Here is a 16,900-nt window from a genome sequence, read left to right as displayed (position 1 = left end):
AGCTGACGGTGTGCCATGTGTTCAGATGGTTTCATTACCATGCCAGTGACGGGTCTCTGCCATTTCCTGCACAGCCTGCAGTCGTGCTGCTCTGTCATCGGACTTACTTTTCCTCAGGAGCAGCCACACAGCACATTCGTGATCTTCTATGTCAATTGTACTAAAGGTGTCTTTGTTAAAAAAAAAAAAAAAAAAAAGACAATGTGAACAGTTAAAACAACATTTTCATCCTCATGTTTAAGACAGTAATTTATAAATATTTTAAATCTACAATAGGAAAGTTATATCCATCTCCAGGTGTTGATAATGACTGATAGGTTTGTTCTCAGTTCTGTCATATTATTTTGTTTTATTTGTTACATATATTTTGTATGTGCTTTTGTTTTATATATTATGTTGCTTTCACAATGAGATCTTTTTTTTGGCTCCTTTTCCCTAAAAAACTTTTTATTATGAGAAATATCAAGCATATGGGATAGATTAAAAGAATAATTGACATCCAATTGACATTGACATCCACATGCTTACCACAACTAGATTTAATAAATGTTATTATTTTGCCATATTTGCTTAATCTATATGGAAGTGTGTGTTTTTTTTTTTTTTGCCATGCTGCATGGCTTGTGGGATCTTAGTTCCCCAACCAGAGATCGAACCCAGGCCCTCAACAGTGAAAGCGTGAAGTCCTAACCACTGGACTACCAGGGAATTCCCCAGGATGATTGTGTATTTTTTTCTGAACTATGTGAAAGAAAGGCGCAGAAATAATGACATTCCACCCTTTCACAGTTCAACATGCATCTCCTAAGAATAAGCCTACATTCTCCTATATAATCACAATGCCATTTTAACACCCAAAAATACTAACAAAAATCTGCCAAATCATCTAAAATTCATTCCAACTCCATATTCAAATTTTTCCAATTGTCTTCAAAATATCTTTAGAGCTGGTTTTTTATAAAGCAGGATTTGATTAAGTCTCTTTAGTATCTTAATTCTAGAAAGTTTTCCCACCTTTTTTTTTCATGATGCCAACTTTTTAAAGAGATCAGGTCAGCTCTTTTATAGCTAGCTTCACAATGCAGATTTGCCTGATTGTGAAATCTACATTTTTGATGCAATATTCTCATTATGAGAAAGCGTGGGAGTGATTTTCTAACAAATTTTAAATTTTGAAATATTCATCAAGAGTCTCAATATTTATTTACAACTATCTAACAAACAACAATGCATCCATAAAGATAGAAGGAAGAAAACAGTCCAAGGCATCAAGCTCTTAAATATAGCCCAACAGAATAATGTTCCTCAATTTTCCATAGGTATAATAAATGTTAGTATAAGAAATGGGAAAAAAATCTCAGGTTGATCATCAAATGACTTTCAGATTACTGATAAGGAGTCTCAGTTAAATATGTGATACTTACCAGCAAATGGACCCCGTAATATCCTGGCTGATGTTGCCAATACTTTTCTTACTGCTTTGTGAAGCTCTTTTCTTGCCTGGTAGGTGATTCCTAAAATGATTACAAATTTAAATAATACCAGGTAGGTACTCTTAATGCTAAGTATGCTCCAATACTTCAAAGAAAAAAATGTATAAACTAAACCCCCATTTTTTCAAAAAGAAAACATAAAACAGCATCTTTCTCTTTTTACTGTCACTATTTAAAGCAACTAAAACCATTATGGGAACACAGAACTCTAGATCCCCCAAAAAACACTGCTTTCCTAGTCAGCGAAAAAGTAAAAACAAATCAGAAGCAAAAACACTAACTAAAACTAACAAAAATCCTCATATACAACATAGGATTAACTACATTCAGGAAAATGTCACTTAAAAATACCACTCTCAAAGTGAAATTTAGAGATACCTTACTAATGAGATTAAGCTTTACTATATAGGTAAATTATATGCTATAAAAATTATCTGTGTAATTGAAATTGTAACACACGATAAAAGCACGTTGAAATAGGAAGGTGAAATAACAATAAACACAAACAGGAGAGAGTGGTGATACATATAGCTGTAGACAGGGGAGCAGCAGAACCTGCCCACTCAGGGAATGTAAAGTGCTCACAGGCATGCTTATTCTGGCTGACAGTGTAGAACAGGCAGCTGTAAATCTAGTGTGATGACTCCCCAAGCTACCCATATCCTGATGAAAAGACACTCCTCTGCCCCAAAATCTCATGTTCACCAAGCAATCATCTGATTACTAATTGGGTTTCCATGTGACCAAAATATGGAGAAGGGGAGTGTTCTGACTAGTAAAGACAGGTTTTCCAGCCTTAACGACAGATTTTTTCCCTCTGTAAATAAGTTGGTATTCATACTTGTGAATCCATCTCATGAGTTTAGTGTGCATGAATAAATGCCTTAGAGCAAAAATACCTCTGAGCTAAGTGACAAAATCATGTTTTTATGCTTGCTAAACTGAGGACAAGCCTCCAAACCGACAGGTCTCATGAAGGTGAGGAACTCCAAGTTTAGATTAAAAAAGCTGGCTAGGGCTTCCCTAATGGCGCAGTGGTTGAGAGTCTGCCTGCCGATGCAGGGGACACGGGTTCGTGCCCCGGTCTGGGAAGATGCCACATGCCTCGGAGCAGCTGGGCCCGTGAGCCATGGCCGCTGGGCCTGCGCGTCTGGAGCCTGTGCTCTGCAATGGGAGAGGCCACAACAGTGAGAGGCCCACGTACCGCAAAAAAAAAAAAAAAAGCTGGCTAGTCTTCACCTGACTTAGTTATAGGAGAGCTGCAAATACGGGTTAAATATGAAAGTCCAAAATTTTATCTTCAATTAATTCTTTAGGAACTTGGTTCTCATAGGGTTTGGTGATTCGTAGAGTTAGCTGAACCTATTTTATTAATATTGTGCTTTAAATACTCATTTTTTATTTTTCATAGTTTTTTCCTTCCAGTTTTCCTGAAATACAATTGACATACAGCTCTGCATAACTTTAAGGTAAACAGCGCAATGATTTGACTTACAAACATCATGAAATGATCACCACAACAAGTTTAGTGAACACCTATCATCTCACATGGATACAAAATCAAAGAAAAAGAAAAAAAATGTTTTCCTTGTAATGAGAACTTCTTAGGATTCACTCTCTTAACAACTTTCATATATAACATACAGCAGTGTTAATTACATTTATATTTATTAATATTATACATGACATTCTTAGTACTTATTTACCTTATAACTGCAAGTTTGTACATTTTGACCCCCTTCATCCAATTCCCCTTCCCCCACATGCCCCACCTCTGGTAACCACAAACCCGATCCCTGTTTCTATGAGTTTGTTTGTTTTTGAAGTATAATGACCTACAACACTGTGTTAGTTCCTGGTATACAACACAGTGATTCCATATTTCTATACATTTCAAAATGATCACCATGCTCAGTCCAGTTATTATCTGTTACCATACAAAGGTATTGCATAATTATGGACCACATTCCCCACACTTCATACCCATAATTCATTTATTTTGTAACCAGAAGTCTGTACCTCTTAACCGCCCTCACCTATTTCTCTCCTCCCCTCACCCCACCCCTCTGGCAACCACCTCTTTGTTCTCTGTAGAAACGATTCTGTTTCTGTTTTGTTATGTTTATTCATGTTTTATTTTTAGATTCCACATATAAGTGAAATAATACAGCATTTGTCCTTCTCTGACTTATTTCACTTAGTATAATATCCTCTGGGTTTATCCACGTTGTTGCAAATGGCAAGGTTTCATTCCTTTTTATGGCTGAGTAATATTCCATTGTATATATGTACCACATCCTCTTTACCCATTCATCTACTGATGGGCACTTAGGTTGCTTTCATATCTTGACTATTGTAAATAATGCTGCAGTGAATAGAGGGGTGCATAATCTTTTAGATTGTCTTTGGATAAATACCCAGGAGTGGCATTGCTGGTTCTATTGTAGTTCTATTTTTAATTTTTTAAGGAATCTCAATACTGTTTTCCATAGTGTTTGTACCAATTTACATTCCTAAATACTCATTTTTAAATTCAATAAGTAGCTTCCATTTTTCACGAAGATGGGATTACTTTACCATAAACTTACCGTGATTTTCTCTTTTATCTAAAGAAACTGTGTGCACATATATATATGACTTCATTTTTTCTTTTTCTACCACTTGAGTATCTAATGTCAAAGACTTCTTCAAGGCCAGAACTTCATATGTAATAAATAAAGAACCTCTTAAAAAGAAACAAAAAATTCATCATAAATATATGCTCTAAATATAACACAGGAGCCACTCTTTTTTTAATTAAGCTTTTTGTAGAACTTTTTCTTTCTTTTTTATTGGGAAACATAACGTATATACAGTAATGTGCATATAACATACATTATACATATATATGTATAAATGTATACACACATTTCAGCTTACAAATAATAATAAATAGCTGCAATACCATACCCAGGCAAAAAAAACATTAATAGTACCTAGAAGCCCACAGTGCATCCCTCTCTGATCCTGACCCACTCTCTCATCTCTATAGCTAACTATTATTCTGGGTCTTATTATAGTAATATCCTTGCTATTCTTTACAGTTCACCACCTAAACATGAACCTTTAAACAACAGGGCTTAGTTTTGTCTGTCTGTGAACTTCACAGGAATGAAATCACACTGTATGTATTCTTTAGTTCACCTTCTGTTTGTGAGATTCATCCATGTTGTTACATGTATCTGGAGTTCATGCATTTATATTTTCACATGGTATGTGATTCATCCATTGTATAGCTATACTACAACTTATTTATCCATTCTACCACAGACGGGCAATTTAGGGAATTTCTATCGATAGCTTGAGTCTATTACAAATAATACTGTTACACATTGTATACATCTACACTGTATGCATGTGTATATGTTCCTCTAGGATACATATCTAGAAGTAAAACTGCAGACTTTCTGAAAGTATATATATATTGTTCAACTTTACTAGATAGTGCCAAACTGTTTTTTTCCAAAGATTAGCCAATTTGTACTCCTTATCACCAGCATATGAAAATTTCTCCTCTCCTAAGAGTTATACCTAAAATCAAATATTAAAAGTGAAATACAGGGGACGCAGTGGTGTCTCAGTGGTTAAGAATCCACCTGCCAATGCAGGGGACACGGGTTCGAACACTGGTCTGGGAAGATTCCACATACCACGGGACAAGTAAGCCCGTGCGCCACAACTACTGAGCCTGTGCTCTAGAGCCTGCGAGCCACAGCTACTGAAGGCTGTGTGCCTAAAGCCCATGCTCCACAACAGGAGAAGCCACCGCAATAAGAAGCCCCGCGCACCACAAGGAAGAGTAGCCCCCGCTCGCCGCAACTAGAGAAAGCCCACGCACAGCAAAGAAGACCCAACACAGCAAAGAAGACCCAACACATATATATTATTTATATATAAATAAATAAATATTTTTTAAAAAGTGAAATACAGGGAATTCCTGTATTACTGCACTGTAATTCCATGCAGTGGTTAGGACTCCGCACTTTCACTGCCGAGGGCCCGCGTTCAACCCTGTTTGGGGAATTAAAATCCTGTTAGCTGCAAGGTGCAGCCAAAAAAAAAAAAAAAGAAAACTGGAAAGAAAAAAAAAGTGAAATACAATGTTGTGTATCCTAAAATGAAGGATTTTCCCCTAATCAGATTGACCTACACTAAATCCAGACACAAAGGCTGCACTCTGTCCGGATTCACAACTTAGAAACACACAGTTTTATGAAGTCTTTTTCTGAGCCTCCCACCCTAAAGCAAAAGCAAGTAAGACAGAAAGGCCAGACACTGGCCAGTACCAGAAGAATAGAGAGAAAGCTCTCAAGAATCATCACCTCTCCTGGGGAATCTATCTGAGCAGCCAAAAAGAACAAATCTATTCAGTATTTTTATCATGCTTTCCATGAAAGACAAAACTCTTTACCAGAAATTGTGATTAATTTTCACTATATTCCTGAATATAACTGTGATATAAACAAAGAAATTGCACTATAGAAAAGAATATACATTTATCTTTTGCCTGGAATGAGTCAAAAGAAAAAATCTTCTAAATATATTTTGTCTTACCTTACAATGTCATGGAGAAATGTACGTATTTGGATAAAATGCCAAATATATTTCCTTTATCATTTTAGCATCTAAGAGTTGATTTTATATTTATACTAATGAAAAAGAATATTATTAACAAAAACACTAGAACAGTATTAGACATAAACTTAACATATATATCCTCCGCCCCCCCAAAAAAAGGAAAGAAAAGAGAATGAAAAATAACGATTTTGGGGAAGACAGTCACTCCAATCATTAAGCATGTGCCTCTGAAACAGCATGAGATGAGAGTGTCAATCTACTGGTTTTCTCAGTCAATCTCAATTTCCTTTCATAAGAGCTTTATGGTGACTTAAAGGATGTTCAAAAGTAATTCTGACTATAGTTGATTTTTACCTTCTTCACCCTCTTTATAACCTAACACAAGATGTGATTTTAGGTGTGTGAAAGCTAATTAGTGAGTGCCTGCTCTGTACATGCCAAGTGCTTCCCTCAGAGAAACAGTGCCAGATGGGCAGAATCCCCATCGTACACCTCGATCCAAGAGAAAACACTCCTCAGGAGTTAGAGTAACCGGATCAAGACAACACTGAAGTGGTAGAACCAGTGATTAACCAGGGATGAATCCATATGTTTATAGATTCCAAAATCTGTACCCTTTCAGTGCCCCATGCTACTTGTAAATCACTTCCACTGAGATTTCAAACAGTAGTATCATAAAGCCAGTTAATATTTCACAGTTGACACTTACCCTAAAATAAGTGATCCAGTAAACTTTATTATATTTCCTTCAAAAAGAAAGGGGAAAAAAAGTTAATGTGATGAATATCAATTGGAAAAATTGATATCTTTCCGTTAATATAATCATTTACTATCAACACATGGCTTCCTATTCCCAGATACAAAAAATGAACCAATAAGCACTGAGTCCAAAATATAATCTATATTTCATACTAATTCTCCCCTTCCTCCACCTCTTCTTATTCTGCCATCCTCCACACTAAATCAGTAAGAAACCCTCGTTTTGCTGCACTACTGATACTGCCAGGCCTAAAGTGCTTTCACTGAATGCAATGTCCAGGGAGCTAACTGTCCTGACTTTTTTTTAGCTCACAACCAGTTAAATAAGGGAATGGGAAGAATTCTCCATATCACTACCTAAGACTATATTAAGGGATTATGTTTGTGAAGTGGGACACAAAGTGATTCTTCCCAAAGAAATTATGTTATAATTGGTGGTTAAGTGCCATATATATATAGGTAGTCCCATTTAAAATATAGGTTAGGGACTTCCCTGGTGGTCCAGTGGTTAAGACTTCTCCTTCCAATGCAGGGGGTGCGGGTTTGATCCCTATTCAGGGAGCTAAGATCCCACATGCCTCACAGCCAAAAAACCGAAACATAAAATAGAAGCAATATTGTAACAAATTCAATAAAGACTTTAAAAATGGTCCACATCAAAAAAACCTTTAAAAAATATTTAGGTTACTTTCTACAAGTTTATTTATAAATTTTTTGTTTGGAACTTGGAAAAAACTTTTTAATATTAAAAAAAAAAAGTCCTAGTGGCAGACACAGCTAGCTGCCTATTCAATACACATAAGCCCCTTAATTCTTACTAACACAACCTGATTACTACCTAAAGATATTCAAATTTCTTTACTACCTAAAGATATTCGAAGATACCTGATTACTACCTAAAGACTCCTCTGCAGGTAGGGCTGGCTGTGCAACACAGCTGTAGCCAATATATATATACACATAGAGAGAGAGAGATGTAATACATCTATATAAACATATAGATGGAAGTCTATAGGGAGAGATCCCTCCCCAAATAAAAAGACAAAGCCTCGTAACATGGCTTTTGGTCTTTCTGCCTTCTTGATGTCCTGGGATTCAGCAACAACTTGTGACCATGAGGACAATAAGATAATAGAGCAGGAAGACGAGAGAATTGCTAAACTGTGATTCCTGCCCTAAATTGTCTCCATCTTGACTTCCTGTTATGTAAGAAAAATGAAAACCTTACTAATTTAAGCCATTATAGTCTAGTTTCTGTTATATGTACTGAACACAATGTTAACTAATATTACCCATGACGGTTAGGGACTGCAGGCAGCTCATGAATATCTATGTAACCTATAATTTGTTGGATGTATAGAAGTAGGTAGCCCTTTGTTCAGACCTTCAACTTATGCTGCCAAGAACACACTTCTCCTCCATACTGAGGGATAAGGAACTTTCCTCCGTCAACTTCCCTATGCATCAGCCAAGGGAGATGGAAATTCCTCCCAAACTCTAGGACCCAGTGGTTCCAGAACAGGAAAGAGGGCAGTTCCAGAACCTCTGCAGGGATGAGATCCAAAGTTGTGACACACAGAGTTTCTTGACTGTGCAGCCCCTCTGGGACCTTTTTCATTCCAAGATGGCTTCCTGGACTTCCCAGGGAACGGCCAGTTTATTTCCTCCTATACTGCTGCCATCTGTTTCTTCTTACTAGGATGTTTCCTTTTCACTAAGCCCTGGAAACAGAATACAGACTCACAGCCTTTTCTCCTACCTCAAACAGTATTTACTACTCTTGAGTGTGTTTTGCTAGAAATGATGAGAGAAGAAAAGCTCCCTTCTCTGTCCCACTCCTCTTTTTATTTTTAAAATACAAAATCACAGAATTTTCTAGATGAAAAAGATCTATCCTAAAAACTGATCTTTCTTACCGATCAAAAGGAAGCTCCATGAGGACAGAGACTTCATCTTATTCAATACTGTATCCTCTGGGCCTAGTAATAGGACCTGGCACATAGTAGAATGAATGAAAGATGGCCTAGGCCAATATTCTCATTTTACAAATAAAGATTAGTAATAAGTAATGTAAATAAAGATTTACAAATAAAGACAGTAGATTAGTGCTAAATCCTAAGTTCCTGTAGGGCAAGCAAAACATCTTCCTGGTTCACCACTGAATTCCCAGAACCTAATACATGTGTCTGGCACCATGTTTTACAGAAGCTTAATAAATGGCTGCTGAAAAAGAATGCAGTGACACTTGAGTTTAAAAGGATGAGTATGAATCTGACAGGAAACATAGGGGAGGGAAAAGATTCCCAAGAAAAAGGAGTATGCATGGCTCTGGGCGTACAAATTTGGGGTGAACCTTTAGTACAGAAAAGACATAAACAACTTTGAGATTTATCATGGATTAAGTAAGTTTTTGTGGACAACCCTGGAAAGTTAACCACAATTCTATCACTGTTTCTACAAGAAGATATTGTTGTTTAAACTGTACTCACTGACATCTCTCCAATATGTGTTGCTTTTTGGTGGAGGAGTTGAGGTTCCCATTCTTCTGCAACAGATGACGCAATAAGCAGCCAGGGACATTCTGTGTGCTTAGAACAATTATAACACGTTTAATTTAGCATCTAATTAAAAACATTTCTCTTAACTATAAGAACATGTCACAATCACAGTAGACTGCCCACAGAGTTAGATTTTTCAAGACCTGGAAAAAAAGTTTTCAATTAAAGAAAAAAAATTTCTCCCCTAAAAATTTAAAGCAGACTTATTAGAATAGTATTTTGCTAGTACCTCAATGATTATTCTTCAAACTGTGTCCAACTGTGAACAATGATTAGTAGGAAAAAGGAAAAGAGATTATTAATCAGAATATCAATACAGGAATCAAAAAATGTTAATGCCTTCTAAAAATATATATATGCATATAGATAGATATATTTATCTTTAGTGACTGAAGTCCCTACAGAAATGAAAAGCAGCTCTGAATGGAAGATATACTTAGGACCCATAGAAGTATTTAGCTTTTCTCCAAGGCCTTCAAGAGGGTACCCAACATTGTTTAAAATCTTTGAAATGTAATCGTTACTTGTTGGCATCCTGTCAAAGAAGGAGATGTTGCCCAACTATTTAATCACTATTCTTTTGCTCAACTATTTCATCAACTGAGTAAAGATGATCTAAATATGATGCAATGGTTTCTAGAACAACTCAGTATTCTAGAATCATAGATTGTCTTTGGATGAGACGTTTCTTTCTTCTTTTTTCTTTTGCAATAAGAGAAAAGAAAGAAGATGCCTTGAGGAACTCATGTGAGAAATGGTCTTTGGTTTAATACATTAAGAACTTCTGGCAGCTTTACAGGGATTAAGGGGAAAATTGCTTGGTGTACATGTGTAAGAAAATCTGTTAGCAATAACACAAAATAAAAAGCTTAAACATTTTTTCTTGTAATTCTAGTACCTCAATTGATGACTAAGCAAACTAGTTTAGGCAACAGATAAACTTGTAAAGGTCACTGTTTTAAAGGTCATTGTATCTTATTTTCTCACTGTTTAAAGGGTTGCTGCTACTTCTCTATGAGACACAGGATAATGGTAAAAATGATACAAAGACAGCAACGAAGTAGGTGCTTATAAAACCAAGGCAGAATGCGATGTAAACTAAGAGTTTACGTATAGATTTTCATTTTAGTTACTACATGAAAACTTCTGACTAAAACAAAAATGCAGAGCAAAAATATACTGCTTCCTTCAATCCCAACATCTACTATGAAAGTGGTCAACTATAAAACATTATACGAATATTGTTTACTATTACTTCTCTGGCCTAAAAACCTTCATGGTATTAACTTAAACAAACCACCTGCCAGCAGGTTCCCCTCCCACCAAGTCCTAGATCTGAATGAGTATAGTGGAAATATACTTCCTCATCTTATTTCCCTCTAGATTTCCTCAAATGACATCACTGGCTCTTTCAGCTTTTTCCAGAATAAACTAACTCTAACTCTCTTTCAACTCTCTCAGCGTCTTGACTATTTCCAGCTCACTGCTCTCCAGTCTCAATAAACCATCCATCCTTGCTTTCTGGGGGTGAGCATCCATCCCATGGTTGTACTTCCTTCCCCACCCAGCCTCGACTCCAGGGTGTATCACTGCAACCTCTCTCTCTACCTGCTTCCTCAACATACCAGAGTCCTCCTCCTACTATCCTGCAGCCCCAACCTGAAACATGTGTTTTCTCTGTTCTTACACTTGGACAGCCAAAATTGGGGGCAGGGGGACAAAAGGCAAACTGGGAGTGTGCTCTCAGAATGCCTTTGCCTGTCCTTAATCAGTTTTCTTCTCATCCCCATGATGACTGCTCTAAATACCCACATACTCTGCCAAGCATCCTACCCTGCCTGCATCCTTTTCAAATGATCTTGTCTCTTATTTCACTCAGAAAATTACGACTCTGAACCCCCTCAACTTCTGCCCCCATACCTACAAGCAGGGATTGATCCAGGTATTGAAGGAATCAACATTTATTCAAATAGTGGGGAGAGGGGAGGTTCCTTTAAAAAAAAAAAACACCACAAAACCACAAATATCAAATTAGGTACTAAAATGAAAGTGATTCAGAATGAGAAAAGATATCACAATAAATTACTGGAGTCTTAGAAATTTTGATACCTTTCTTCTGGGATTTCATTAGCTAATTTGTCAGAAATGCTTACATAGAAATACTTCAGGATTACACTCTGGTGTTCCTCCCTCCCTAAGACATTACAACTCCTAGTAACTCCTAGCACTCACAGGGGCCCATGCAAGTAAGGCACCCTCAAGCCTACGCTTCCTAATATCACAGGAAATCTATGCTGGCCGACTTGCATATCTTTATCTGCATCGCCTTTTCCAGATTCCAAATGGATTTTTATCTGCACTGTTCTTTCCTGTTTCTGAGGAAAAGGTCTCATCCCTTTTTCAAAGGGAAGTGTACCATCTATGTTCTAGATATCATTTTTTCCCTTCCATGTGGACCTTGATTCATTATCTGTCTTTCTCTTCTTAATTTTCACACACGCCCTATCAGTTCTTTCTACTCCTCCCCACTAAATACTGGATGTCCAATATGCTCCCATCAAAACACAAAAACAAACAATTGGAAAAAAAAAAGTAAAACCTCAGTCTACCCAAGTGCCCTCCAGCTATTGCCACTTCTCTCACCTCCCTTTCCTAAGATTCTTTCCCCAGTGTGTCTTCCTCCAGCGCTGAAACAGCCCTCCCCAAGGTCACCAGTCAGTGACATCTTTGCTGCTAAATCCACTTTTCAGTCACCATCCTACTGTCTTTGTCTAAAGCATTTGACTACTCCCTCCTTGTCTCCTCTAGCTACTATGACACCTGGTTTCTAGTTTGATTCCCCTATTACTGGCTGCTCCATCCCATTACTCATTCAACAAAGAGTTATTCAGTTATTGAGCACCTACCACCTGTCAGTGATGGACACCTGAGATGTGAATAAAGCAGCACAACTCCCTGCTCTTACTGAGCTTACAGTTGTCTCTGCTGCCTCTACCCAGCCCTTAAATATTAGTGTTTCAGTGGGTTCCACCTGTGCTCTTCTTTTTTCCTCATGTTATATTCTCGTGCTAAATAATTTCAGTGTTTTCATCACAAAGCTTTACCTGTAAGCTTTTGATTCCCAAGTCTCTATAACTAACTCAAGTCTCTCTGCTAAGCACATATATTCAACTGCCTAATGCATATTTGCACCTTGAAGCACCACAAACACCTAAAACCCAGGATGTCTAAAGTCAAATCATCATACTCTAGAAATCAAATATCCCAAGACCATTTATTACTAAACCATAGTTTCCCTATTGATTAGAAATGACTTTTCCCTACACCAAGGTCTAATCTACCTAGGGTCCCTTTCTGGAGAATTCTGTTCCACTAACACATTTGTCTAACCCTGCATCAATAATATAACACCTTTCTTAATTATTATACCTTTAAAATAAGCCTTGATAGGTTCTAGAGTGAGTACCCCTGCCCCCATTCTTGGCAGGATTATCTTGGCTATTGGGAATTATTTTTTTTGGCAATCTCCTACATTTTTAATTTTTTTTAATTTTTAAATTTTATTTTACTTATTTTTTTATACAGCAGGTTCTCATTAGTTATCCATTTTATACATATTAGTGTTTATATGTCAATCCCAATCTCACAATTCATCACACCAACACCAACACCCCCCCACCGCTTTGCCCCTTTGCCCCTACATTTGTTCTCTACGTCTGTGTCTCAATTTCTGCCCTGCAAACTGGTTCATCTGTACCATTTTTCTAGGTTCCACATATATGCATTAATATACGATAGTTGTTTTTCTCTTTCTGACATACTTCACTCTGTATGACAGTCTCTAGATTCATCCACGTCTCTACAAATGACCCAATTTCATTCCTTTTGATGGCTGAGTACTATTCCATTGTATATATGTACCACATCTTCTTTAACCATTCGTGTGCCGATAGGCATTTAGGTTGCTTCAATGACCTGGTTATTGTAAATAGCGCTGCAATGAACATCAGGGTGCATGTGTCTTTTTGAATTGTGGTTTTCTCTGGGTATATGCCCAGTAGTGGGATTGCTGGATCACATGGTAATTCTATTTTTAGTTTTTGAAGGAACCTCCATAATGTTCTCCATAGTGGCTGTATCCATTTACATTCCCACCAACAGTGCAAGAGGGTTCCCCTTTTTCCACACCATCTCCAGCAGTTATTATGTGTAGATTTTCTGATGATGCCCATTCTAACTGGTGTGAGGTGATACCTCATTGTAGTTTTGATTTGCATTTCTCTAATAATTAGTGATGTTGAGCAGCTTTTCATGTGCTTCTTGGCCATCTGTATGTCTTCTTTGGAGAAATGTCTATTTAAGTCTTCTGTCCATTTTTTGATTGGGTTGTTTGCTTTTTTTAATATTGAGCTGCATGAGCTGTTTATATATTTTAGAGATTAATCCTTTGTCTGTTGACTGGTTTGCAAATATTTTCTCCCATTCTGAGGGTTGTCTTTTCGTCTTGTTTGTAGTTTCCTTTGCTTTGCAAAAGCTTTTAAGTTTCATTAGGTCCCATTTATTTATTTTTGTTTTTATTTCCATTACTCTAGGAGGTGGATCAAAAAAGATCCTGCTGTGATTTATGTCAAAGAGTGTTCTTCCTATGTTTTCCTCTAAGAATTTTATAGTGTCCAGTCTTACATTTAGGTCTCTAATCCATTTTGAGTGTATTTTTGTGTATGGTGTTAGGGAGAGTTCTAACTTCATTCTTTTACATGTAGCTGTCCAGTTTTCCCAGCACCACTTATTGAACAGACTGTCTTTTCTCCATCCTATATCCTTGCCTCCTTTGTCATAGATTAGTTGACCATATGTGTGTGGGTTTATCTCTGGGCTTTCTATCCTGTTCCATTGATCTATATTTCTGTTTCTGTGCCAGTACCATATTGTCTTGATTGATGTAGCTTTGTAGTATAGTATGAAGTCAGGGAGTCTGATTCCTCCAGCTCCGTTTTTTTCCCTCAAGACCGCTTTGGCTATTCAGGGTCTTTTGTGTCGCCATACAAATTTTAAGATTTTTTGTTCTAGCTCTGTAAAAAATGCCATTGGTAATTTGATAGGGATTGCATTCAATCTGTAGATTGCTTTGGGTAGTATAGTCATTTTCACAGTATTGATTATTCCAATCCAAGTACATGGAATATCTCTCCATCTGTTTGTATCATCTTTAATTTCTTTCAGCAGTGTCTTATAGTTTTCTGCATACAGGTCTTTTATCTCTCAGGTAGGTTTATTCCTAGGTATTTTATTCTTTTTCTTGCAATGGTAAAAAGAAGTGTTTCCTTAATTTCTCGTTTAGATTTTCCAGCATTAGTGTATAGGAATGCAAGAGATCTGTGCATTAATTTTTTATCCTGCAACTTTACCAAATTCACTGATTAGCTCTAGTAGTTTTCTGGTGGCATCTTTAGGATTCTCTATGTATAGTATCATGTCATGTGCAAACAGTGACAGTTTTACTTCTTTTCCAATTTGTATTCCTTTTATTTCTTTTTCTTCTCTGTTGCCGTGGCTAGAACTTCCAAAACTATGTCGAATAACAGTTGTGAGAGTGGACATCCTTGTCTTGTTCCTGACCTGAGAGGAAATGCTTTCAGTTTTTACCATTGAGAATGATGTTTGCTGTGGGTTTGTTTTTTAATTCTTCTAGGTCTCTGTTAAACATTTCTTGCATCTTCTCGATCTTTGCCTCCATTCTTTTTCCAAGGTCCTGGATCATCTTCACTATCATTTTTCTGAATTCTTTTTCTGGAAGGTTGCCTATCTCCACCTCATTTAGTTGTTTTTCTGGGATTTCATCTTGTTCCTTCATCTGGTACATAGCTCTCTGCCTTTTCATCTTATCTATCTTTCTGTGAATGTGGTGTTTGTTCCACAGGCTGCAGGATTGTAGTTCTCCTTGTTTCTGCTGTTTGCCCTCGCTATTGGGTTTTTTATTGGAACTGAATTGAATTTACAGATTAGTTTGGAGAGAACTGGTATCATGTGGGGTGCCTCCATTCATGAAAGGTGTATCTTCAATTCTTCTTTTAGATCTTTTGTAATTTTCTCCACAAAGGTCATGCATGGTTTTTCTTTGTTTCTTCTTTTCATGGAAAATTTCAAATATATACAAATAGAGACAGAATAATAAACTCAACCCCATCACTCAGCTTCAAAAATTGTCAACACATGGTCAATCTTGTTTCATCTACACCTGCTCTATCCAATAGAACTTCTGCATGATAGATATTTCCTATTTATACACCACTAGTGTGAAAATATGCTAATGTGACTGAGGAACTGAAATTTCAGTCTTTTAAGTTTTAATTAATTTTAATTTAAATACCCACATGGTTAGTGGCTATGGTACTGAACAGTGAAATCTATACTGTAACCCACATTCACTTTCCACCACCATAACACTCAATTATTTTGAAGCAAATCCATAATGTCATGTAATATATAACCTGTAAATACTGTAGAATGTTACTGATGGTTAAAAAAAAATTAACCATCATTATGTCCCCCTTGAAAAAAATTCCTTAGTATCATCAAATATCCAACAAATGTTTCAATTATTTCATAAACTTCTGTTATGCACTATTGGCCTGTTAGAATTAGGATCTAAACAAGGTCCACATATTGCATTTGGTTGCTAATGTGCCTCTTTTTTTTTTTCTTGCGGTACGCGGGCCTCTCATTGTTGTGGCCTCTCCCGTTGCGGAGCACAGGCTCCGGACGCGCAGGCTCAGCGGCCATGGCTCACGGGCCCAGCCACTCCGCGGCCTGTGGGATCTTCCCAGACCGGGGCATGAACCCGTGTCCCCTGCATCGGCAGGCGGACTCTCAACCACTGTGCCACCAGCGAAGTCCAATGTGCCTCTTTTTAGAGTCACTTATTTTTACTTTTATTTAATTAATTAATTTATTTGTTTGTTTGTTTATGGCTGCATTGGGTCTTCGTTGCTGTGTGCAGGCTTTCTCTAGTTGCAGCGAGCCGGTGCTACTCTTCCTGTGGTGCGCAGGCTTCTCATTGTGGTGGCTTCTCTTGTTGCGGAGTATGGGCTCTAGGTGCGTGGGCTCAGTAGTTGTGACTCGTGGCTCTAGAACACAGGCTCAGTAGCTGTGGTGCACGGGTTTAGTTGCTCTGCAGCATGTGGGATCTTGCCGGATCAGGGTTCGAACCCGTGTCCCTTGCATTAGCAGGCAGATTCTTAACCACTGTACTACCAGGGAAGTCCCAGAGTCACTTATTTTTTAAATTACTAGTTTAGATTTTCTTTTTTCTTGAATTAGTCTTGATAATATCTATTTTTCAAGAAAATGGGCATTTAAGTTTTCAAAATCATTAGCATAAAGCTGTTCATGCTATTCCTATGATCTTTTTATCCCAAAATTGCCTACCATTTTGTTCCTAGCATTATTTGTGCCTCTTCTTTTTTACTCTTG

At 37.2% G+C, this 16,900-nt stretch overlaps 1 protein-coding gene across 5 annotated transcripts in view; it reads right to left on the bottom strand.

Annotated features, from left to right (window-relative positions):
- SERAC1 (serine active site containing 1) overlaps positions 1 to 16,900 on the bottom strand; it is an 86,118-nt gene that overhangs the window by 34,517 nt on the left and 34,701 nt on the right. For 4 of the 5 annotated variants that reach the window (XM_027082422.1, XM_027082429.1, XM_027082439.1 and 1 more), the window contains exons 2-6: positions 9,359 to 9,457; positions 6,820 to 6,856; positions 4,082 to 4,218; positions 1,425 to 1,514; positions 39 to 170 (exon numbers count right to left, since the gene is read on the bottom strand). In XM_027082422.1, coding sequence (XP_026938223.1) covers positions 39 to 170; positions 1,425 to 1,514; positions 4,082 to 4,218; positions 6,820 to 6,856; positions 9,359 to 9,449 — 487 coding nt within the window. In that variant the 5' untranslated portion in view covers positions 9,450 to 9,457. Of the gene's footprint in view, positions 1 to 38; positions 171 to 1,424; positions 1,515 to 4,081; positions 4,219 to 6,819; positions 6,857 to 9,358; positions 9,460 to 16,900 lie in introns of those variants that run through there. The other variant, XM_027082433.1, reaches the window with a different exon arrangement.

Source organism: Aethalodelphis obliquidens, unplaced genomic scaffold (assembly GCF_003676395.1).
Source record: "Aethalodelphis obliquidens isolate GAN/ISIS:26980383/991018 unplaced genomic scaffold, ASM367639v1 scaffold3, whole genome shotgun sequence".
In the NCBI taxonomy this organism is placed as follows: Eukaryota; Metazoa; Chordata; class Mammalia; order Artiodactyla; family Delphinidae; genus Aethalodelphis; species Aethalodelphis obliquidens.
Note: the sequence above shows the minus strand (reverse complement) of the source record. Positions and strands in the feature narration are given on the sequence as shown.